The sequence below is a fragment of the Talpa europaea genome (assembly GCF_964194135.1).
Source record: "Talpa europaea genome assembly, chromosome: 10".
NCBI classification, from domain to species: domain Eukaryota; kingdom Metazoa; phylum Chordata; class Mammalia; order Eulipotyphla; family Talpidae; genus Talpa; species Talpa europaea.
Window position 1 is genome coordinate 30,148,751 of NC_140077.1, and position 24,748 is coordinate 30,173,498.

Sequence of the window (24,748 nt, forward strand, 5' to 3'; positions counted from 1 at the left end):
TTCTTTTAAAGAAGTGGTTCTCAATCCTGGCCACACGGTGGCTCACCAGAGGCGCTTTTACAGCGATGACCCTTTACATGCCGGCTAGTTAAACCAGAACCGTTGGGGGCTGGACAAGACATTCATTTTCAGAACTCCCAGATGTGTAGCCAAGGTTGAGAATTACTGATTTGAAACCTTTCTGGCTATGAGATAATGATATTGACATCTCACCAGGGGGTGGATCCGCCTTCTAGAGAGTTCTGTCCTCTTGAGTATCTTGTGCCACCTTTCAACACCTACCAGGGTCTGGCCTAGAGAAAATTATCGAAATGACACAAGGCAAGAAACCTGTGAAGGGAGACCCAGGATGGATGGCTGCTGGGCTGGGCAAAACCTGGGCTGGGGGGTAGGGGGGTAGCGCCACCTTTCTGTCTCGGTGCTGAGTGAGACCTGTGTCTTCCTCCTTGGTCTAGGGTTCCTGTCTGTAAATGAAGGGAGTAAGGGAGGCCCTTCAAATAGAAGCTTATGCAGGAGGCTGTCATGTCAGCAGATCCCCTTGCCCAGCTCTTTCACCCCATTCTCCCAGCATCCCCTGAGGCATGTGGAAGGCTCCAGGACCCTGCAGAGCAGGGTTTGTAAACTTCTGCAAGGCAGCAGTGCTGCAAGGGAAGACTAGGGTCTTCCAGTCAGACCCCATGGATGCCTTCATCCAGAATTTGGGGGCAGAAAAAAGGAAAGAACTCCTTTGCCGCCCCACCCTCCACCATTCTCTGGTGCAGAGTCTTGACTAACTCCTGCCCTTTTCCCAGATTTACTTCTGGGTTTGAGCCCAGAGCCTCTGTAGTTTTGTCCAATTCCAAGCTCATCCCTGGAAAAGTGGGCGTGTGAACGCAGTGACTTAATGTCATAGGGGGAAACAGCTGCACAGGAAAAACACCCCTGGGGGTGGTTTCTTAACCAAAAGTGTGAGTGGACCCAATGTAAGTCTTCAGGGCATTTTCCTGCCTCTGGCTTGGAGGAAGTGGTCCAGGCTACATTACTCACAGGGCTTCATGATTGCTCAAGACAGAGTCACTGGCCGCGGGACCTCACCCCATGACCCTGAAGTCCACATGAAATTTTCCAGCCATGTATCCTCCCCATTCCTCCTGGGTAGCCTCTATTCTGGCCTGACAGACCTCTACCCAGCTCTAATGAAAAGAGTGGTGATGATGTCATTCAGTGGTATTCACTGGATCTGCCTAACACTTTTGGGACCTCAGGTCTGAGCTGAGCCTGAGGCTCAGGCTGGGGTTGTAGGAGGACACTGGGCAGTCCATGGGACACTGGGAAGAGCCCTGGGGGAGTGCTCAGAGGCACCTTCTAATGGTAAAATCAGGACAGTTTCACAGGCAACTTGCTCGGCATGATCAGGCTTATGTTACTGAAATAGTATGGGACAGGCCATTCCAGAGAGAAAGAATAGCATGTGCAAAGGCACAGTGGTATGCAGCATTAGCAAGAGATGGGTCACAGAGGAAGTCAGGGACAATGCCATGAAGGGCCTTGAATTTTATGTCAAGATACTTATTCATCCCTTCTGAGAAGTGGCCAGAAGAGGTGACTCAATGCTGAATAAGATGGACTTGTCTCCATGGACTATGCTCGCTCCCTTCCACCTGCCCATTTGATCCCGCACATCCCGGTGAGTCTTCAGCCCCCTACTGCCCTCTCCTCCTCTCCCTATCAGTTGCTAGAGTTGATTGTGCATCAATATGACATCTGGGGATCAGTGGGCACGGGGCTACTGTGAGGATTGGGAGAAAGCATGCTATTCAAAGCAAAGGGGTCTTTGTTCAAATCTCTCATCTTTCAACTACTAAGAAGTTCACACAGGACCCAGGGTAGGAGAAAACAGCCCCAGAGGCAAATCCCTAACCAGGCACATGGCTTGGGGGAGAGGGGGAATTTTTTTCTATCCACCAAGTTTATTGAAGGCTCTCTAGCAGGAACTGTTCACATGATGGCATTAAGCTATTTAGAGAAACTAGCATCATAGGAAAGCAGGAACTGTAGAAACAGTCCTAGGTTCAGAGTCCCATGGTATTTTTTTGTGACACTATTGTATCACTTTGGGCATTATTAAATATTTCTGTACCTTATTTTCTTCATCTGAAAAGTCCTGCCCCAGGGAATTTGAGAATTAAATGAGATATTGTATCTAAAGCACCAGTGTCAATGCCAGACACATAGTAGGTGCCAAATAAATAATAGCTATTCCTGTGGTTGCATTTCTTGCACAATTTTTAGGACCTTGCAGCTGAACTCCCTCAAAACCCCACAATACACTTTTTACAATGTGTCAATAGTATGTGCTGGTAGTAATCAGGTACATGGCAGTTAGCAGGGATTCCCTACCCAGTGAAGTGTTTCTGAAACCCTACTATGTGTGGGCCCTCAACTAATTGCTTCACACACCTTGCCTTCTTATTCCTGTCACCTGATTAAGGCGGCAGAAGAAGTTAACATCCCCAATAGGCACCTCCCTGCTAGTCACCCTCCCACCCCCCCAATTCTGAACGCTACCTAGACTCTGCTCCTTCTAAGACACACCTGTCTTTAACTCTGGGAACTGTGCGCTTGTAAAGTGCCTCCTGGGCTGTCGGCAGGAACCGGCAGGCAGGCGGGTCTCCTGGATGGGCGCTGGAGGAGTCCGGGGCCTGGAGGAGTCCGGGGCCTGGAGGAGTCTCGGCCACACTCTCACCTACAGCGGTCCCCGCTTGGGGTCCCCCCCCTAGCCCCCCGAACCCCGCCTCCCAGGAGCGGGTTGGCAAGGCGTGTGGACCCCAGGCGGCGGCAGCCCGTGCTCTTCCTACGGCGTCTTGTCTGTCCACCGCGGCGCTCCCCCGCTAGCCCTCCCCACGCAGAGGGCGGGTCCGAGCCCAGGCGCCCGCCCGCCCGCCCGCCGGGATGTGGGTTCGCGCGGCGCTGCCGGGACTCGCGCTCCGCCCGGCTCCGGCTGCCCCGCCTCCCCCGGACCCGCCCCGGCCGCCCGCTGGGCTCGGGATGGACAGCGCCGCGTGTTCCCTGGCCCAGTGATTGATCAGCAGCGGTTACTGAGCCTCTTAATGGTTCGCTTGGATGGGAATTAATTCTGGGATGGATAAATAATGCATTGAGGCTCATGTAGTCCAAGGAAAGCCGTCCGTCCGGAGCCAGGAGAGGGAGCCGAGGGAGCCTCTCCGGTGACGCCAGCAGCCATGGGGGCCCACGCGGGGCTTGAGGGGAGACTGGACGAAAGGAGGGGAAAAGGGAAGTGGATGACAGCATGATCGGCCCAGCAACTCTGGCCGGGCAGCTGCGGGAACATGCTGAGCCCAAAGATCAGGCAAGCCAGGAGGGGTAAGTCCAACTTCCCGGGGCGGATCTGGGCAGTGTGCGTCTCTTGGCTGCAGCTTGCAGACACGCAGCCGCGTGCTGACACTTAGCCGGCTGCCAAGCTGGGGGTCAGATGGGGCAGACGTCCTGGAGGCAGCTTTGGGACTGATGTCCCATCCTGATCAGGGTCCTGGGCTCTGTGGGGATCAGATCTAAGATTGCAAAACGGCAGTGACTCTCTTGGTGCCCCACTGGGTATGCAGGCTTCACTCCTGTTTTACAATGTCCCTGTTCTACGATGCCTGTGGGTTGCCTTATAAGAGCCAAAATGATCAGGTGACAACTTTGGGAAAACTTTATTCCTTTACTAAGAGGGATATGCTTAATGCTCAAATTTGCCCCAGCAGACAAGACAAAAGTGTCCCTCTCTAGAAGGGCAGTACCCTGCTGCTCGAGACAGCTGGGGCCAAGAGGGTCCTCACTCCAACGGGAGCCTGCAGGAGCAGCCAAGGCTGGGCTGCAGGAAGCGATTCCTTAGGCAGGCAGGCAGGTGCTCCCACCAGGAGAATTCCCAGGAAGCTGCAGAGCCTGGAGGTGAGAGTGCCAGGGCTGCAGATCAGAGGCAAAAAAGAGGGGAGCCAGGAGGGCCTCACAGGGATGATCCTGCCAAACTGGGGTAGTGCCCCAGCCAGCCTGTGGCTATTCAGGTCTAGGAATAGCATCTCATTGACAGCAACTTCTTGGTCACAGCAAGTGTCATTCTTGGATGAGAACATTTGTCTTTTAAGAGATTAGGAAATGTCTTTTCAGGTATCTAGTGTTTGTGGAGGGCTGGGCCCCTCCCTTATGAGCAATGAGTCTGAGGACAGGGAGTTTGGAGCTTCTGCCTGGGGGAGCTTGGAAACCGTGTGTCTCACCAGGTGTTTGCAGTGGGAACCTCCAGCTTCCTGTGAGCTCACAGGCAGCACACACACCCTTCTCATTAGCATGCTGGCACTTGGATGACTATCCCAGGTCGGCTGACCCTTTCAGAGTGTGGTCAGAGCTGTCAGGATCCCATTGTGGGTGCTTGAGATGGACAAAGGAGGGCCATTCAGGGCTCTTCTGAGGGGTGGGGTTGGTGTGCAATCTGGTGATGAACCAAGAGATGGGCCAGGCCAAGACTTTTAAGTTTAGGTCTCCCCACCCGCTCCTGTCTAACTCACTAGCCACAGGCCACATGTGGGTGTTGAGCACTGACATGTGACTGGTCCAAAATGAGAAAAACACACAAAGATTTTGATGACTGAGTAGGAAAAAAATGACATAAAACATCTCACAATAATTATTTTATATTGATAACATGCTGAAATGACAATGTTTTGAATATATGGGTTCAGTAGGCTGATATTTATATTAATTTCACCTCTTTTTTCTTTGGCTTTTTTTTTTTACTGCAGCCACTAGAACATTTACAACTACATAAGTGGCTCCATTATATTTCTGTTGGGTGGTCCTGCTCTAGGAAGAGACCAGTACCTTAGCAAAGAGGCTTTTAGGAAGCCTGCCTAAGAAATCCCAAACTTCTTACAAACATTTCTTCTAGTCAATAGTTCTCAAGCCAGGCTAAGAAACCCTTAGGTAATATCGGGAAAGATATGTTAAGAGATGAAGTTTATAATGCTACTCATCAGATATTAATAAGATAATCACTCATACAAATGTAAGATCATAAACCATGACAAGAAGCATTCTGAGAGCATATACCACATGTGAAGCTTCCAGAGGAAGTAAGTGGTACTTGAGCTGTAAGCTGAAGAAGGACAGGGAGCTAACAGGCTAAGGGTGGTGCAAGGAGAAAGCCGAGTTCAAGCAGGGAACAGCCAGGGAAGATGTCACAGGAGGAAGGAGAGGGGCACAGGGGGCCAGGAGACTGGAACAGGGGCAGGGAGGTACAACAGGTATAGCAAGAAGCTGAAGACCAGGTCAGGAGTCAGATCAGGCTTGTAGCTTGTTAAGGAATATCTTTTCTTAGGGACATACCTGGAGAAATATAGATCAAAATTGTGTGTATGTGTGTGTGTGTCTCAAAAAATTGGGGGATCTGGTAGAAGGAAGAACTTTCATCAAAATTCATCCACCCAATGAACCTTTTAGGAGATGGGCAGGACAAGAAACACAGCAAATCATAGTATGCAAATCATAGCCTCTGGTATTCAAATACTGCCTTGTCCAAATTGCTCTGAACTATACATATTCCAGATACACAATTTCTGGATTTTACCACTATGCAGATACAGTGAGTTGTATGAAAAAGACCAGAGTCATTTTCTGGGATAGTTTATGAAACTAGCCTCAGTCATCTGGCTCTGAAGCCTCTGGTTTCTGGCTGCAATTCTGCTCTGCAGATTCCCTGGCTTCTTGGGGCGTTTCCCTCATCCTCTTGGCTGTTAGCGTCTGGCAGGTCCTCATCCAGGTCTGCCTTGAGCGGTTGGGCAAAGACTGCCATCACCCTGATAGCCATTCTCATCTCCTTCCCAGAGAAATGGAGACGTCGGGATTGAGAACTTCCTAGGGGAAACCCTACTGTTAACTTCTTTTCCTGCAAGCACATAGATCTAAGTTTCGACAATGTCATACCCTGTTGAGCTCAACTTCCAAAAGGTAGTTAGAGGCAGATGAGATAGATGTTGTCAAATCACCCCCACCCATCCCTACGCACATACATGGACAATAATAATTTTTAAAAATACAGAGGAAGAAATGCCCATCATCACTTTTAATCAGGGAAACACAAATCAAAACCACAATAAAATACCACCTCACACCAGTGAGAATGGTCCATTCAGAAAAGACTAGAAACAATGTGTTAGTGAGGGTGTGTGAAAAGGGAGCCCTTGTACAGTGTTGGGAATACAGACTGATCCAGCCCCTATGGAAAGCAGTATGTGGGTTACTCAAAACATTAAAAAACAGATCTACCATATGATCCAGCAATTCCACTCCTAAGTGTCTACCTGAAGGGTGCGAAGACACTATTTTAAAGGGATATGTGCACTCCTGTGGCTATTTACGATAGCCAAGTGATGGAAACAGCCTAAATGCCTAAGGACAGAAAAGTGGATTAAGGTATACTACTCAGTTTTATATATAAAAAAGATGAAATATTACCATTTTCAACAACATGGATGAAACTGGAATGGATTTTGCTAAATTAAATTAAGTCAGAAGGAAAAAAACAAAATTGGATTATTTTATTCATGTGGAATATAAAGAAACAAAGGCACAGATAAAACTAACACAAGCACTTGAAATCTAACGGTGGTATTGGGTGGTATTGAGGCTACTGGAGGATGAAGTATGGGTGTTTGGCAACAAAGGGAGGAGGTGCCCAGTGGATTATGGTGGGTGATTATAGGTGCTTTGGTGGTGGGTGTGGTATGGTATATACACTTATAGAAATGTGAACCTGTTCCCCCAGAATCGTATACGGTGTTGCAAACCAGTGTTACACAATACAATTTTTTTAAATTGCTAAAATAGAGAACTGAAATGGATTACAGGGAAGCAAGCACTTCAGGTTCCAATAGCACAAAAATTTACAGATTCGACTTTGAACGAAAGAATGACCTTAAATTTAAAAATAAAATAAAGTGCAGATTTGTAAAAATTTAAAAAAGATTATGTGAAATGTGAATAAGTTTTTTTCTTAAACATTTACTGTTTTCATAAATATATTCCCCATATTTTGTTCTTATGTACTTAGTGAATTTTGCATATCATTTGATGATAAATAAATAGCTAAATAAAAAAGTGTAGGGTCACCAAACCAGCTGGAAATAGCTCAAAATAGGATGGTCAATTCAAGCAGTGCACTTGATTTAAAATGCATCAGGAAATTCAAGGTGATTTCAGGAGAGTGGTGCAGATTGTTTGAAACCTGTACATATGAGTTCAAACCAGCTCAAACTGACCTTTAATGTAGTATGTGATTCTCACATGGCATTGCCAGTTCAGAATTATCCTCAATAGTCTGGGCCTGCCATAGCCAGCCAGGCCATTTGGAACCAGGAATGACTGACCTGCCCCACTCTGCTCACAACCTGGAATCCATCAGTGGCTTCCCTGCTGCTCTCTGAGTTAAAATCCAAAGCTCTGGGCCTCCCCGGTGGCGCAGCGGTTGAGCGCTGGGTTGCGAAGCTGCCCGTAGCCTCTGCGGTGCCGGTTCGATCCCTGGCTGCGCCCCGGCCACCTGAGGAGGGTCCCACATGGTGCACAGACCTCTCCTGCCGCCCGCTGCTCCCCTCAGCAGTGTCCTTCGGTCCTTCTGCCTGTTCTGCTCCCCGCTCTGGCTCTGGTGAATTCTCTCACCCTCCCGTGCTTCTGACTGTACCCAGTGCATGTATAAATTAACAAACAAACAAACAAACAAATAAATAAAAATACATGCCTCTTTAAAAATATATTTAAAATAAAATAAAATAAAATTAAACCCAAAGCTCTTACCATGACCCACAAGACTCTTCTTACAATCCACACTCTGGCCTCCTTCACTCTCCAAGCCCCAGACACACTGGGCTTCTACCTTCTGCCCATTCCTTATTGTTCCATGAGCCTCCTACCACAGGGCCTTTGCACATTCAGTTTCTCTTACCTAGAATGTACCTCCCCCCCAGCACATGCATGCATACACACACACACACACGCACACACACACACACTCCTTAACTCCAGCTCTCAGCTCAAGTGTTGCCAACCAAGAAAGTCCTCCCACATGCTCCAGTCTAAACTGGGTCCTCTGCTCCATACTCTTTTCTCTTTTTCTTTATAGCACTTACCAGTAACTGTAGTTGTACATTCCTGAGTGTGATTATTTTGTGAATAACTATTACTAGACTGGGAACGCCATGAGGGCAGGGACTATTTCTGTTTTCTAATATCATTATATCCCAATGCCAGGCACCCATTAGGCACTTAGTACATATATGTTAAATGAATGAATGAACAAATGTCTACATAAATGAGTGGGTGGCAAGGAAAGCATTAGTCTGCATGCTGAAGCACGGTCTGTGCCTTAACTGTTCCAGGACCTTAGGAAAGTCAGCCCCTCCCTTGACTGACATATGTTGCCAATATTTCCTGAATTTATGGCTTGCCCTTTACTTTTATATTAGATTTTTACCCCCAGAGGTTCATAAAATTTTCATTTTTTTATGTTACCAATTTATCAATATTATCTTTTAAAGTTTTTGCTTGTGTGTAGAATGTGTTAAGTAAAATTAATATTGCTGTTTAGAAAATCTAAAAGATTTCCTTTTTGGAGGAAATCACTAGGCTGAAGAGCAAAGCTACAAGCACTTTAGTTATCTCCCTTAGCAGAGGTAGCAGTATATCAGACACCTTGAAAAATGCACAGAGCCTGCTCAGTATTTTGGGGTTAGAGAGACAACACTCTAGGAGTGAGATGAAGTACTTTCAGTGGCCTTTTCATTCTTGGCTTTCCCACAATAAAGTAAACCAACTTTTATTGTGTGCTCTCCAGGTTCCAGGCATTTCTATTGTACTATTTAAATCTCATGAGCACACTATGATGAGGCATTATTATTCCCATTTAAATGGATATGGAAGGAGAATCATGGGTGCCCTCCCGACAAGTAGGGGCATTCACATCATGTCTGACCAGTGCTGACCACTGTAATCCCTACAGTGGGCACTTTCCTAAGACAATGCCAGGTAGCCTGCATGTCTCCATGGGAACCACAGATCCTCTGAGGAGTAAAATGCAGTGATGTTTTTAAGAAGATGTTCACAGGGTATGCACCCATGGAGATTAGATTTGGACAACTGTTGGAATAGTTAAGGTTTAATCATTGATATGTAGTAGACAACTAAGCAACTGAAAGGGAAAAGGCAGTTATGAGCATCAGGGAAAACAAAGCAATGCAGGAAAGGAAACTTAACACTTTATAGCTCAAATGGGACTAGCAGTTATACAGTACTGATACTGTAACATCTGTGTGTTGACCTAACCAAAGGTGTAATATAACTATATTGGGAAGAAGGGATGTGTGCAAGTATGTGGAGGGAGCAGGAAGGGAAAGAAAGAAGTGACCCTCACTTTTCATAGTGAGATTCTAACTTAAATGGGAAAACTTAAGTGACTTGGCATAAAATCAAGACACATAGATCAATGGAACAGAATAGAGTCCAGAAAGAAATGCACAATTAATTTATGACAAAGAAGCCAAGAAAATACAGTAGAGAAAGGAAGTCTCTTCAAGAAATGGTGTTGGTAAAACAGAACAGCCACAAAAAAGTGAAACTGGACCACATTCTTACACTATCTAAATGCAAAAATTAACTCAAAATGCATCAAAGACTTGAATGTAAAGCCTGAAACCGGAAAACTTTAGAAGAGAACATGCCAAGATACTTGGCATGTTTTGGCAATATATATTTTTTTTTATTTTTGGACTGGACACCAAAAGCAAACAAGTGGAACTACATCAAAACTTTGAAAGCTTCTACACAGCAAAGGAAACTGACAGCAAATAAAGAAGCAACATACAGGATGGGAGAAAATATTTGCAAATTATATGTCTAACATCCAAAATATATAAAGAACTTGTACAACTCAAAAACAATTTGATTAAAAAATGGACAGAAGATCTAAATAGACATTTTTGCAAAGACATCCAGATGGCCAACAGCTACTTGAAATGCTGTTCAACATCACTAATCATCAAAGAACTAATTGCAAATCAAAACCATGAGATTTTATTTCATACCTATTAGAATGACTACCATCGAAAAAGACAAGAGGTAATAGTTACTGTGAAGATGTGCAGAAAATGATCCCTTGTACCCTGTGGGTGGAAATTTGGATTGTAGCCACTATGAAAAACAGTGTGGAGTTTTCTCAAAAATTGAAAATAGAACTACCATATAATCCAGCAATCCCACTTTTCAATATATATCCAAAGGAAATACAAACAGGATCTGAAGATACAAGGTGTACTCCTATGTACACTCCAGCATTATCCACAATTGCCAAGGTGTGGAAGCAACCCAAATGCCCATCAACAGGAAAGTGGATTAAGAAGATGTGGTATAGAGGAGTGGGGGGCGGGGAAAGGAGGGGTTGGGGTCAAAATAAGGGGGTTGTAATTATATGGGGAATATAAAAATAAAATTTAAATAAATTTAAAAAAAGATGTGATATATATACACAATCCAGTATTATTCAGCCATGAGAAAGAAGGAAGTCCTGACATTTGTGACAACATAGATGGACCTTGAGTGCATTATGCTGAGTGAAACAAACCAGAGAAAAACAAATCTTGCATGTGGAATCTAAAAATAGTCATATGTGGAATATGTATTTTTTTAAAAAGGCAAATTCATGGAAATGGAAAAGAGAAAAGGAATTGCCAGAAGCTGGGAATGGGGATGGCGGAGGTGGAGCAGGGGAGGAGATTAGGGAGAGGTTGGTAAAAGAGTAAAACTTCCAGCTATGGGATGAATAAGTTCTGAGACTCATGTAAAGAATGACACTATAGGGCCTCCCTGGTGGCGCAGCAGTTGAGCGCTGGGTTGCGAAGCTGCCCGCAGCCTCTGAGGCGCCGGTTCGATCCCCGGCTGCTCCCCGGCCACCGGAGGAGGGTCCCACATGGCGCGCAGACCTCTCCTGCCGCCCGCTGCTCCCCTCAGCAGTGTACTTCGGTCCTTCTGCCTGCTCTGCTCCCTGCTCTGGCTCTGGTGAATTCTCTCACCCTCCCGCGCTTCTGACTGTACCCAGTGCTTGTATAAATAAAAAAATAAATAAATATTTAAAAAAAAATGAGACTATAGTTGATAACTGTATTATATAGTTAAAACTCTCTGAGAGAATAGAACTTCAATGTTCTCACAATAAGAGAGAAATATGTAACATAATGGATGTATTGATTAACTAGACAGGGGAATCAAGAAAAAAAATGGCAATAAATGGAAAGTTATTTAGAAATGTGAAGGTAAACACCAAAGGAACTAGCTCAAAAGTAATGACTGCTTCTGGGGGTGGGGGAGTAGAGGTGGGTGTGGAAGGGCAGGAAACTGCCAGGTTTTGCCCTAGCACTTGGAGGACTAACCAAGATGTGGTTGAGAAGCGATAGCCTGGGGGGCGGTTCAGAGGAAAGTTTCTGCTTTTAAGGGGTGACCATAGGTTTCTCAAGTTTCCTCTGCTTGGCTCTGAAGGTGTGGCTTTCTGAGATATGGCCATGGGACGTATGGCAGGGATATGGCAGGGTCCACGCTGACCCTGCCCAGGCTTGTCAGGCACCCTGAGGACTGCTGAGGGACGTCACCTAACTAGGTGATGCAGAGAGAAGATCCACAGCTAGGAGAGGGCTCATCAAGCTATTCCAGGGAGGCGGTAGATGAGGACAGAGGGTAGAACCAGAGCTCAACCAGGACAGGAGGGCTCACTGGCGCCTGTGGTGAAGGAGGGTCACAGAGTCTCACCCAGTGTCCTCTGCTTGGAGCTAATCCCTTTCCTGCTGAGTGTGGTGTCCAAACTTGGACATCTTTAAGAGGACTGTGCTCTCTCCTCTCTGTCCCTTCCAGAAGTTGCTCGAACTGAAATGAAGGTGCAGAGGTCCTCAGACCAGGAAAAGGTGTAGGATAAGTCCTCGAAACCTAATTAGAGGAAATATAAATTCTGGATTTAGGTCTCTGAAAACAGCAGCCTCGAAATACATTGTAACCTAACCTTTTATTTATTTTTTTTAAGATTTTATTTATTTTTATACAAGAGCTGGGGTACAGGCCAGTGGCGTGGGAGGGTGAGAGGATTCACCAGAGGCAGAACAGGGAGCAGAACAGGCAGTTGACAGAAATACACTGCTGAGGGGAGCAGCAGGTGAGACAGGAGAGGTCTGCCGCACCACGTGGGATTCTTGCTGGCCGGCCGGGATCGAACCCACACTGCAGGGGCTGTGGACAGCTTCACAGCGCGGCGCTCAACCCACTGTGCCACCGGGGAGGCCCTGTAACCTAATCTTTTAAACATTGTTTATTCTAGGATTTCCATTGCCCATCTGTAATTAATTTATTTTTACTTTTTAAATTAAAGAATAATTTACATACAGTAAAATGTTCACATCATAATTGTAGAGCTTAATGACCACCAAAGATATTAAAATAATGAACATTTCCTTTAACTCCAGAAAATTCCCTTGTCTCTTTCCAAGTCACTTCTCACAGCCATCCTCACAGCCATTCTTCTGATTTCTTGTCACCGGGGGCTAGTTCTGCCTATTCTGAACTGTCCTATGAATGGACTCATAGGGTATGTCTCTCTCATTATTAACACATTAAAGGCCATGGCACAGAAAGTCCTTCTGCCTTCTTCTTTAGGGAAGACAGGAAAGTGAGAAAACACATGTTGAGTGTTTAGAATGACAGATGTGTGTTGGACCTTCCATTTATATACAAACAACCCATTGTTGTCCTTACACCAACCCCGGGAGACAAGGGGGAAAGCAGAGGCAGAATAATTTAAGTAAAATTTTAGCTCAAAACTGCACCACTACTCAGACCAGAGGCAGCTTGATCATAGGCTCTAAGGTCTGAGAAGCCTCCTTCCCCAGAGCCTGGTGGATGGTGGTGGCTGAGGTCGCTGAGCAACTGTGATCCCTCCCGGCACCTCTATGCCATGGGCAGACTTTCTTCTCCAGGAGTAGGGGCAAAAATAAAAAGTGAAAGTTACATCCCCCACTCTATCCTGGCCTGTCTTGGCTGAAAGGCAGCCCAGCCAAGCAGCAGATGGCAGGAAAGGGCAGGGAGTCAGGATCGGATGGGACATTGAGGGTGGCTATCTGGAGGAGGTAGCCACCCTTGGGAGTGCCAGCAATGCTGGATGTGGGTTCTGGGATGCGTGGTGGCTTCAGATGGGCCTGATGCTGAGGAATCCCAGCTTTAGCTTCTATTTTGATTCTGTTCTCCATATTTATGACAAATTAACGAACTCAGATATTGCAGACTCAGATACCTTCATCTCCCTACTTGCATTAGCAGTCAGACTTATTACGCCTCTTATGCACTCACCAAATATTTAATAATAGCACATACCTATTGAACTTATGTCATCATGCTGTGGAACAAGCACAATTCATGAGGCAGCTTTATCTGTGCCCTCCCCTGTCTCCCGGGAGGCCCAGGCCTTCCCCTGCCCCTGCCTGGCAAGGGTCTGTGACAACTCTGGGCACTCATGGAAAATGAAATGACTTCCGTCACTTTTATACCAAAATATCAGATCACTTCAGTATTTCCAGGTCCACCCCAGGACTATAACTGATTTTTCAACCTCCTCTTTGAAAACTTGCTTCTTCTTGGCCTGGTCCTCATATTAGATTGTCACATCTCTTGTGTCTTAGAGTCCCGTGAAAACTTCTGTTTTAATGTCCTGTTACACCTGCCATGTGTATTATTTCTGTTAACCTTCAAAAGACCCATATTTAGAAAGAAATCCATATTTCAGATGCAGAAACTAAGTCCCAGAGAAATGAAAGAAGTTACCAGCCAGGACAGGCACCCAGTCAGAGTTGCAGTGTTGGGTCCGAAACCTGATACTCTTAAACATACTATGTATTCACCAGGCTTAACTCAGGCAGCTGGAGGGGAAAGCTGGCCCTTATGTGTTAAGCCCCAGAGGCACATGCTCTGGGCAAACTTTGAACCCCTGGGTGTGGCTGTGATGCCGGAAGGCAGTGGGAGGACAAAGTGGGGTGACTGGAGAAACAGACCTGTCCCATGTCCTGTATGGCTTTAAATGGGGAGTGATGTGGCTGGACAGAGTATTAGTGACTCGGGCAGCGAGGTGGGCAGTAGGTCTTCAGAGAGCAACCCTGCAGACCGGGAGAGAGCAAATGGCCAGTAAGTGTGCTGGGAACAATGGTGTTTCCCACCTGCTGTCTGCAAGAGCCCTTGTCAGAGCACCTCTGCTTCAGGATACTCCTCAGCCCCAGGCACCAGTCCCTCTGCTATTACCCGAGGCCCCCAGGGCTGTTGCACCCTGGAGAAGTGCATTGCCAACCCAAGTCACCTCCTTCCTCCTGCCTCTCCTTTCCAGACACCAGCTGATGGGGAAACTGAGCTCTTCTCGACATGGAAGGTGCCCAGAGTTTGTAACAGCAGCACTCTTAGCCACTCGGGACAGATGGCAGGACCAGATGCTGGCTTGGACTTCCAGAGAACTAGAGAGCTGGCAGCCAGGGTAGGCCTAGACTAGGAGGCTGACTTGGGCCCTCCCACTAAAATAGCCAGAGACCTGCCCTGACTGCTAAAATCGTCAATAGTCTCAAAGATTACTTAGCCAGCGGTGCAGGAGGTATTGATCTAAGCTAATGGCTCATAGGCAGGCAGAAATGAAATTTATAATCGATATTGAATTACATTGACTCCACGGATCTCAGGCTCCTGGTGAATGGCCTACTAATCTGAACACGAGTGGGGAGAGCAAGCCCAGACACGCTGTTCCCCAACACGATCCAGAGAGGGGAGAGAGGGTTCCCAGGGGCTCAGCCTGCAGCAAGAAGGAACAGTAGTAACTACCATTCATCAGCGCTTCTCCATGTGCAAAGCACTTTCAGACTCTTGTTCATTTTCTCCTCTCCATAGTCTAGAGATTAGGGAGAACTTGACTTTGCTCCCATCTTAGAGATGGAAACCTGGGCCCTAGGCCCCCAGATCCTGTGTCCTTCTGTGACCTTGTGGGACCTTTCCACAACCACCGCCAACCTCAGAAAGGTAGGAAAACTTCAGTTTTGTGTTGCCAGCATCCTGCTTGCTGCTTCTCAGATGGCAGGAACGAAATCAACCATCCACCACCTTGTGCCCTTTAACATTTTCGTCATGGTAAAAACAGACTACGCGTAGGAGAAATCATGCTCGCAGTTTCCTTCCAAACCCAATCAAATCACCTCAGGAGGCACAAGGTCTCTTGGATTTGATCTTTCCATCTTTGTTGAATTGGAGGTTTTGTGTCTTGTGTTCACGCATGCACCCAGCAAACATGTTGGGGATGCTCTGTACTGCATTCCAGGATTCGAGTGTGAGAAGGGCGCCCGTCCTGGCCATAAGGAACTCAAATCATTACAGCATAGGGAGACCCAGGTCCACCGGGAGGGGTGTGCACAGTGCAGGGGTGGCAATGTGGATGGAAGTGAACCCCGCTGTCTTGAGAATCTACCAGAGGAGATTCCCTTGTAGGGGAGAGAGGCACTGGTGCTTTAAGAGTGAATCGGGGATCCTTAAGCCAGCACGCACAGGGGGACAGAGGTTTGGCAGAAAGGTGCTCATGGAGACCTGTGACTGGTTTGGAGAGTGAGGCCTGGCTTCCCCAGCACTGCCGTCACACTCCCCTTTATATGTGCCATGATGAGTCACATTTGGGTCGCTGTCCCCCTGTTACCTCTGTGAGGGCAGGTGTGTGTTTATTCTTCATCTCCACACCCCAAGCAACCAGCATTGGGGGGAGGACAAGAAAGACACAGGAGACCCCAGAACCACCATGAATAGCTCAATGAAAGCTGAATCCAATTGAATCTGGGGGTGCACATTGCAGAGAATTATAGATCAAGCAGGTTGGGTGTTGTCCTGCCTCCTGCACCCTGTAATCAGGAGCAGCACCAGCTGAGCCAGAAGGCAGACCTTAGGGAGAGCCAATAAAAAGAACTTTTAAGAATGTCATCTTTTATGTTGAATTTTTTTAATGATCATTAAAAAAAAATCCAGACTTTCTGGACTACTCAGCACTATTTTGAATTAGAACTTTTTGCTTATGGGGGAGTCGGTTGTGCCTCTTGTTGTCTTCCATCCCATGAGGAAGGGTTGGCTGGTTCTTTAGCCCCTGGGGTGAGAAACATAGTGAAGGACAGATGGCCAAATGGAGCCCAGAAAGAAGGTAGGTAGCAAGTTAAAAAAAAAAAATAGGGGGCAATCGGGAACCATCCTGTAATAAATCATCTGAGGCTCATGCAGTGTTCCTAAGACAGCCTGGGAACCTCACCAGGCGCCCCTCGCCCTTGACTGCAAATTACATTAACTTTATGAAATTGTCCTGCCCGGCTCCCTCCAGAGTGTCCTTACCATTACCTCACCTCTCTCTTCTCCATCAATCTTCGGCCTCCATACTTACCCTTTAAATCAATTCAGCTCCCAGAGCCATCTTGCTCTTTCCCCAGCCCAGCTTTAAAATCCCATTGACTTGTATAAATCAATTGTGTCTTCGCTCATGCGCAGCCACTCCTCCAAGCGCTCAGAGATGCACTTACAGAGCTGCAGATGGAAAAACACCCCTGACCAGCTTCAGGGTTACAGGGCCCAGGGAGCAGCATGTGGGCACAGACACCCCAGCAGCAGCCAAGGCCAGTGCTACCCAGGCCTAGTTGAAAGACCCTGAAAGTATGCTGGTGTGTTAAGTGGGGAAAGGTGAAGACCCTGGGATGAAAATGCTCATTAGTAATTTATTAAAGAGGCCCCCTCCCTGTCCCAGAACACCACTGTGGATAGGGGAGGCAGGGCAGGGGAAAGACAAAGCTGAGGTGCAAGGACCCCAGGAAATTTGAAGTGTGAATTATACCTCTTTACCCCTTTGAATGGTTTCCAGCTGGAAACCAGGCTACAGGGACATTCAGGCTCCCACACCTAGGAGTCTTTGACCAAGAGTTTAGGAGGGACATAGAAGCAGGAAAAAGGGAACCTGGGAAATTTCGGCAGAGCTCCAACACAGCCCACTAAGGTGTCTTTTGATGTGTTCTCAGCAATGTCTCGGCTTCAGCCACTACCAGGTGCCCCGGTCCTTGTACCCCAGCGTGGGTGAATGACCTGCACTCCCTCGTGGTGCCTTTTCTAAGTGGGAAATGGGTGGAGCAGACAGAATGGAGCAGACAGGTGAGCCACATGGAGGGGCTTGCCTACCTGTGGGGTCTCTGGAAGAGCCACAGCTAGGCCTGGCCTTGTTCCACAAGACACTGTGTTTGCTGAGTGCTGGCGTGTGTGAGTAGCTCTCCAGTCTGGAAGCCCCAGAAGGCAGAGGCAAGGCCTCACTTGTTTGTCTTGTGGTCCACAGCCTAGTGCAGTGATTGTCACAGATAAATACTCATAAACATTTATCAAACTAGTGATATTTTAATTGCTATTTTAGATCTCCTGTGGGGATCCAACTAAAGCTCTTTCTATGTTCATTCCTCATATAAAATGCACAGTGTCATGGCATTCCCAAACCATCTCTGCTATAGGTGTGACATATTCTTTCTCTGCAAATACATGTATGCACTGAAAAGACATCACTGTGCTGTCTGTTGATTGGGGATTATGTTTTTCTGACTTTAAAAATAGTCTTCTACTTTATGTATTATTCTATACCTTGTTTTCATCTGTCACTACAATAAATATAGGTACATGTTAAAGCAGGAAGAGAGATGGGAGGGTTGGACATACATTTGTTGAAAGGATAATCAGGGCCTCCCCTGGTGGCGCAGTGGTTGAGCGCTGGGCTGCGAATCTGCCCGCAGCCTCTGCAGCACTGGTTCGATCCCCGGCTGCCGGTGAGGGTCCCACATGGCGCGCAGACCTCTCCTGCCGCCCGCTGCTCCCCTCAGCAGAGTATTTCGTCAGTCTGCCTGTTAAAAGAGGCTGGGGGAAAAAAAGAAGAGGCTGGAGGGACACCCTCCAGGGACAGGGAGCCATAGGGCAGGGACAGAGAAGGACACTGCAGGGACAGAGGATACCAGGTACAGATCTGGGCGACAGGCACACAGCCCCCTCTATTTGAGAAACAGCAGAAACCAGTGTGGCAGGACTGGGGAAGCAGAGGGAGGGCCACGTGCCAGGCCCTGAGCACCCCGGTAGACTGTAATGGTGGCTCCGACTACCTGACTGAGAAGGGGAGCCCCATGTGGGAGCAGTGTGCTCCAACTCCCATCTTTAAAAGCTCTCTAATGCTCTGCTCAGAGATGACAGCAGTGGGGAGGGCAGAGCAGGAGAAAAGAAAATGCTGTAGCAGCAATTTGGGGTGGGAAATGGTAGCAGCTGGGAACTGGCGACCTAAGGACAGCATTTCCACTGACTGAGGGGGCTCGTGTGGGAGGTTTCAGGCAGGGAAAGACCACACGTTCTGCTCTGGCCAGTGACATTAGCACATCGATGGTTTTGAAATCCATGAGACGGGAGACCACCCAGACAGCGAGCCTGGATAGAAATTCGGCCCAAGCACTACCCTGGGCACTGGATGCCAAGATGTGAGGATAGTGAGACTGAATGGCAGCCAGCAACAGAGGGGAGAGAAGAGAGTGAGCTTGGAACCCAGGGGTAGAAATGGTCCTGGAAGACCAATTAGGTCAAATGCTAAAAAGGAAAGAATGAACCAACCTGCCCAGTGTTAGGACTGAGCAATGTGAGGGTCACTGGGAGCCCTGATAAGAGCAGCTTTGGTGGGACAGAGTAAAGGAAGCCTGATTGGAACAAGAAATCATGGGAGAATGGAAAGTGCTGGAAATGGTTGGTCATGATGGTTACATAATAACATGACTGTACTTAACCCCATAGCATGGAACACTTCAGAGTGATTAAACTGGTAATATTTAGGTTATGTGTATTTTGCTATGATAAAATACAGAAAATGGAAGAAGAATTAGAGAAAGGAAATGAAGACATCGCTTCTGAGGTGTTTGTTAAAGGGGAGCTAATCCTGTTGGCTCATACACATTCGTCTTCTTTCTGCAAAGTGTCCCATCGTGTAAGCATAGCTTTTGTGGCCATGTTGTTGTTGTTGGGAATTTGGGGCATTTGCATTTGGGAAGATGACAGAGCCTGTCAGAGTTATCCCTGTGCACTGCAGCTCTTCCGGTGGGGGAGAGGTACATGTTCTCCATCTACTCACAGCCTCACCGATACATGGTGCTACTAAACTTCTAGCCTGGTGCCTCACTAAAGGATCCACAGTGCTGCATCCCATTGTGGCTGTGCCTTGCAGGTCCCTGACTGCCATGGACATTGGCATCTCTAGAGCTACCGCTTTATTGGCCCACCTGTATTTCCTTGTCTGTATGTTTCTTTAATTTTTCAACCCTGAGAAACCAAAGGTCCCCATCTCCTTGACAGGAAAACAGCTTGGGCCAGTGGCTGGTCTGCGGGCCCTGCACCTCATGTTGCTCTGGCAGCACCCTGATGCTACGCAGCCTTTGCCCTTCTTTGATGAATGTACCTTTTGGTCCTTGAATTCCATTTCCTCCACCTGGGACTCCAACCTCTTGGGTTTGAGTTGATTTGTGTTTTCATCCTGAATAGGCCCTGGATGGATGGAACCAAGCTGTCCATCTTGAGAAAACCCTCCTGTTTAGGCTGCCTTTTCTCTCTCCATGGCAGCTCTGCCCTTAAGCTCTTAGTGCCCACTTGGACTCGGCCCTGCTATGGAAGAATCGTAACATTCATGGTGACCAGGACCCAGCAGGATTTAACTCCTGGCTCCACTATGTAACAGTGTCGTGTGACCTTGAGTAAGCTGCTTCCTTCCTGAGTCTCAATCAGAGCTCACACAAAGTTGGGGTGATTGCAGGGTTATTCTGAGGAATAAGAGGCGTTATTGATGGTAGCCACCTGGTTTCAACTCTCACCTCTCAGACACTTGTGCCTTGCCTTCTGTCCACTAGCTCCTTCTTCTCAAGTCAGAGCCCCTCCTGCCTAGAGGTAGACCCAAATTCTCTCCAGGATTCAGCTCAGGGCTCTCCTCTGTGGCTCTGTGGAAAGATCCACACCTTCACCTAAGCATCTACAGCCTTTGCCTGTCTACTTGGCTTATGGCTCTTTCATGCCTGTGTGGTTGTTCTTTGTGGTTTATTTCCCCTGCCAGACTGGGTGTTCCCAGGGAACATGAACAACTCAAGGTTCTGTACAGTACCTGGAGGAGTTGTATGGATTTGGAAGATGGCAGTGAGTGAGTGAGTGAGTGAGTGAGTGAATGACTGAATGAATTATGTGCCTGTGGGCAGAAGAGCCCCTACTTTGAGGAGGGCAGACGGCACCCTCCACTCTTTCCCAGGTGAGGGCTTCCCTTGGGTCGCTCATGGGTCCTTTCTAGAAAGACCCGTCAGTTCTGGAACTTCAAATATCAACCGTATTCATCTTGAAACCTTGGTTTAAATATTTACAGAACTGAATAAGTTGATTCAAGGAAATGCTGAGGACAGGAACAGTGGTTATTAATAAGTCATGACAACGATTATTTTCCTTTCAAGATGCTCAATCGGCCTTGTAAGTAGTATCTGCGTGATTGATCAGCTGAGGGAAAACCTGGGCTAGTTTGGCAGCTTAAGTAACATCTGCAGGAAAACCTCCCTTGTGAGCTGAGGGAGCAAGAGCTGGGGTGGGGGTGAAGGGGCTAGGCCCTCAGGGAGGCCGCCTCTGCTGAAACAGACCCACCAGCCATAGCTTCCTGCCCTAAGTGGGTCCAGCCCCCTTCCCTGGTGAACAGGTCTCCCCTTGTCTGTTCTCTTCATGCCTGCAGCCCTTTGGAGAGCAGATGCCCAGAGCTTAGAAAGGAGGGCAAGAAACCCCTCTTGCTACTTTGTCTTGCTGCATCGAGGAGCTGAGGGGCAGTCATACCTGTGGTTATTTACCACACAAGTATCCTGACCACCTGCTCCCTGGGTCCTTACACCAAGACCTTAGCCTTTCTGGCCAGACACACCTGGACAGAAAGCACTTCCTCAGTTACCATCCAGCACAGCACTCGGGCCTTCTGCTCTCTTCAGTGTTGGGATGCACTGATGAGTCACTGAGTTTTTGCTACTGTATGCTGAGCCTGTGCAGCTAGGGCAGGTTCCCTCTGGTCCTAACAGCATCATGATCTTGTCAAAGGAGACAGCATCAGACCCATCATAACAGAAGACAAGAGACAGAACAAGGCATGTGGTACTAGGACATGCCATGAAGTGGGTTCCTCCACCAGAAAACCTGGATGATGTAATCCTCATGTCTAGCATGTCTCTGGGCCCCACACAGCCTCAGAGCCTGAAAGGAATCAGTGTCTGATGAATGTAGTCCTGCTCTATCCCTCAACAGCTGAAGGGAGGAGGGATAAAAGAAAGGCCTAGGAGGAAAGGCTCTTCCTGTCACCATCGGATTCTGTCTGCTCAGCCCCCGACTTTCCGCCAGAAGCTTGGCCCAGCCTCAGCTAGCAGCACATTTCTTCCTCCATGGGAGACTGCTGAGTTTGCAGTTAGTAAAACTGATTTAACTCTCCCTGATTTTTGTTTTTTTTTTTTTTTTTTTACTACTAAATTACGGAGTAAGACTATTCATATTATCGTATTTCCCACTGCTGGCTATAGAGAAATTGGTAGACTAGTATAACTGTGTGGTGTTACATGTTCACACACCATATTTATTCATTTTTTTAAAGATTTATTTTTATTTATTTACGCATACAAGAACTGGGGTATAGGCCAGAGATGCAGGGGGTGAGTGGATGCAGCAGAGACAGAGTGGGGAGCAGAACAGACAGATCTACTGAAATACCCTGCTGAGGGGAGCAGTGGAGAGACAGGAGAGGTCTGCTGTGCCATATGTGGGTTAGCTCCCTGACTGGGAGCGAACTCAGGCTGTCACAGCCATAATGCTGATACTTTATCCCTATACCACCAGAAAGGCCCACCACACACCAATTTTAGAAGGAAGTATGTAATACCACTGAAAGGACCTAACGCCATAGAAAGGTCTAGCCTTTCTCCCCATGAGCTGAGCTGGAATGCACACTCATGAAACAGTTCTGCTTCAACACACTGAGCCCCAGAGAATTCACAGAGCTGGCAGGGACCCAAACCTGACTCCATATTTCTTCACCTGGACTCCATTGCCTCTTTAATTAACTAAAACTGGAAAGAATTCAAGTGCCCAACAGTGGGTAGATAACTCACAGGAATAGTAAAGGGTCATAGAAATAAAGGAGGGAGGTACCCTTTCATCTGGTGCATGTCACTATGCCCGGGGGCCAGGCCCATCAGAGAGAGGAGCAGAGGTGTAGATTAGCAGTCAGGTCAGCCTCAGGCTTCAGAGGCCAGAAGGAGGAGCCTGTCCATGCCATCCAGGCTTGACTCTTCTGATTTGCTTTCCCTTCGATCTCTGGAAAGAACTTGCTGCTCTCAGGATGCCCAGTCTCCCTTCAGTGCAATGGGGCACAGCGGAGAGCGGCCCTCACCCTCTCTGGATCAAAGCACAACAGAGGCAAGGCTGGGACATGCAACACCAATGGCCCAGGGCTGGCAGCAGGGAATCAAGGTCCAGCAAATGTGGACCTACATGGTCTGACTCGAGTGACAGCTGGTACCCACAGAGCCATCACAGCTGCTCATGGTGGCAGGAAGAAGAGATGATGCCTGCCCTTGATCTCTCTGCTGTCAGTGACCCAATCGCCTAGAGTAAGACCCATGGGATATCCTCCTTGGTTTTTTTTCTTCATGACATAGCCAAAACTAACCAGGCAGGCAGGCTGTACACCTATATCAGGTGGTAACCTTGGGCTGCTGCTGGTGAGGTGCTCCAACTCAAGGCCTTTTGATGCCCAGGGGGCAGTATAATAAACATGATCATGCCCTGCTGGCCTCAGCCACTATGCCCTGGTCACAGAGCAGCTGGGATGCCAGGATGGGGCAGGGACTGGCAACAGGCATGCCATTCTTTACGCTCACTGTGTGTGTTCTTGGTTTCCAGCCCGCTCCAAGAGCCTGGTGATGGGGGAGCAGAGCCGGAGCCCCGGGCGGCCGCCCTGCCCCCGCAGGCTAGGCCCTGTGGTGAAGGCTGGCTGGCTGAAGAAGCAGAGAAGCATCATGAAGAACTGGCAGCAGCGCTGGTTTGTGCTGCGTGGAGATCAGCTTTTCTACTACAAGGACAAAGATGAGACCAAGCCCCAGGTAAGAAGCATATATCCTGTGTCTGATGGGCATCAGGGCAGGGCTCCCAGGAGGGCAAACTATGCCCAGGGGTTTCAGGAAAGCAGAGAGACCATCTTTAAGAACCCAAGCTACTGACTGCACTCAGAAGGACATTCCACCAGGACTTCCAAAGTGATTTATATTCTCAGCCCCCACATTTTTGGTCGCATAGCTTATTTGACCAAAACACATCTACAGCTTCAGTAATGAAAATGTTTTCTTAGAATGTTGCTAGAGAGCATCCCTTCTTTTTAGGCTTTCGGTACTTCCAAGGGAACATAGGTGCATATTAATTCCATTGTCCAGGGAAATCAACACGCAGACAATTCTAACCTCTGGCTGAAGTCCAGCTCATGTGAAACCCATGTGTCAGAAGCTTCAGTCTGTGGCTGCTTCTGTTTCTCGCCAACAGTGGAAACAGCTATTTCAGGTGCCTAACTCATCTGCCTTCCCCCGCAGATTACACTAAGTCCCCTCACTCGGAGCAGTGCATTGCCTCATCCCGCCTCGGTGTGGCCCACTCACTCCTGGACTTCATGTCCTCATGGTCTGCACTGTGTTCTGCAGTGCAAGGCAGCTGGCTACAGGGCTGGTGATCTCCCCTGGTTGTAGGATTCAGAGAGAGGGGATACTTAGCAGATAGCCTCATTTCTCTTGGGAAAAATAGGGATGAGAATGTAAAGGATGCAGCCTCTGACTGAGGCTTCTGACACATGGGTTTCACATGAGCTGGACTTCAGCCAGAGGTTAGAATTGTCTGGGTGCCCATTCCCTGGACAATGGAAGTAATATGCACCTGTGTCCCCTGGAAGCAGTATGTAAATGATGTCCCAAAGGATGCTCCTAGTCATTGCTCTAAGTCAGAAAGAAAGAGGAGACCCTACCCAGGGTCAGTGGCCCCAGAGCCATGGAGGGTGGAGCATGAGCACACCTCAGCACACCCCAGTGTGGATGTGGGGCCTGGAAAGATTGGGTGCCCTGCCAGGTGTGAGTAGTTACTGCAGTGTGGGATCATGTTGCCCCACACAAAGAAACTGAGTCTTTCAACCCCTCTTTCAATTCTTCTGAGTATATCAAGGAGGAAGTGTCAGTTTGGTAGAAGTATGTCTTTAACATTTCTCCACCATGTGGGGTCCTTCCTTGAAGAAGATGGAGTCTTGACTCAGGAAGGAGGAGGCCTCACGACAGGGCTCAGTGGCAACATAATTAGCTTCTATCTTCAGTGCATTCTTTCTGATGGTTCCTTCTGTTTCTGGAATGGAGTACTGGTTTTCATCCATGGTAGTATGGCGAGTTCCCCTTTCTAAGACAAATCTAATTCAAAGCAAAAGGTGTTACATAGCAAGACCAATGTTATTAAAGCCCAGAACTACCCACTTCACTGCACACTTCATAGTGTGGCATTTATGTTGAAGACCAGCATTGGCCCTTCAGCAATGTCTTGACTTTCCTGGCTAACA

At 47.7% G+C, this 24,748-nt stretch overlaps 1 protein-coding gene across 5 annotated transcripts in view; it reads left to right on the top strand.

Moving 5' to 3' along the window:
- Nucleotides 1-24,748, top strand: part of ARHGAP22 (Rho GTPase activating protein 22) — a gene marked incomplete at its 5' end in the record, with an annotated part of 141,371 nt that overhangs the window by 19,126 nt on the left and 97,497 nt on the right. For 2 of the 5 annotated variants that reach the window (XM_084244416.1, XM_084244418.1), the window contains 2 exons: nucleotides 3,330-3,363; nucleotides 23,068-23,267. In XM_084244416.1, coding sequence (XP_084100542.1) covers nucleotides 3,330-3,363; nucleotides 23,068-23,267 — 234 coding nt within the window. Of the gene's footprint in view, nucleotides 1-3,304; nucleotides 3,364-23,067; nucleotides 23,268-24,748 lie in introns of those variants that run through there. The other 3 variants (XM_084244415.1, XM_084244417.1, XM_084244420.1) reach the window with 2 other exon arrangements.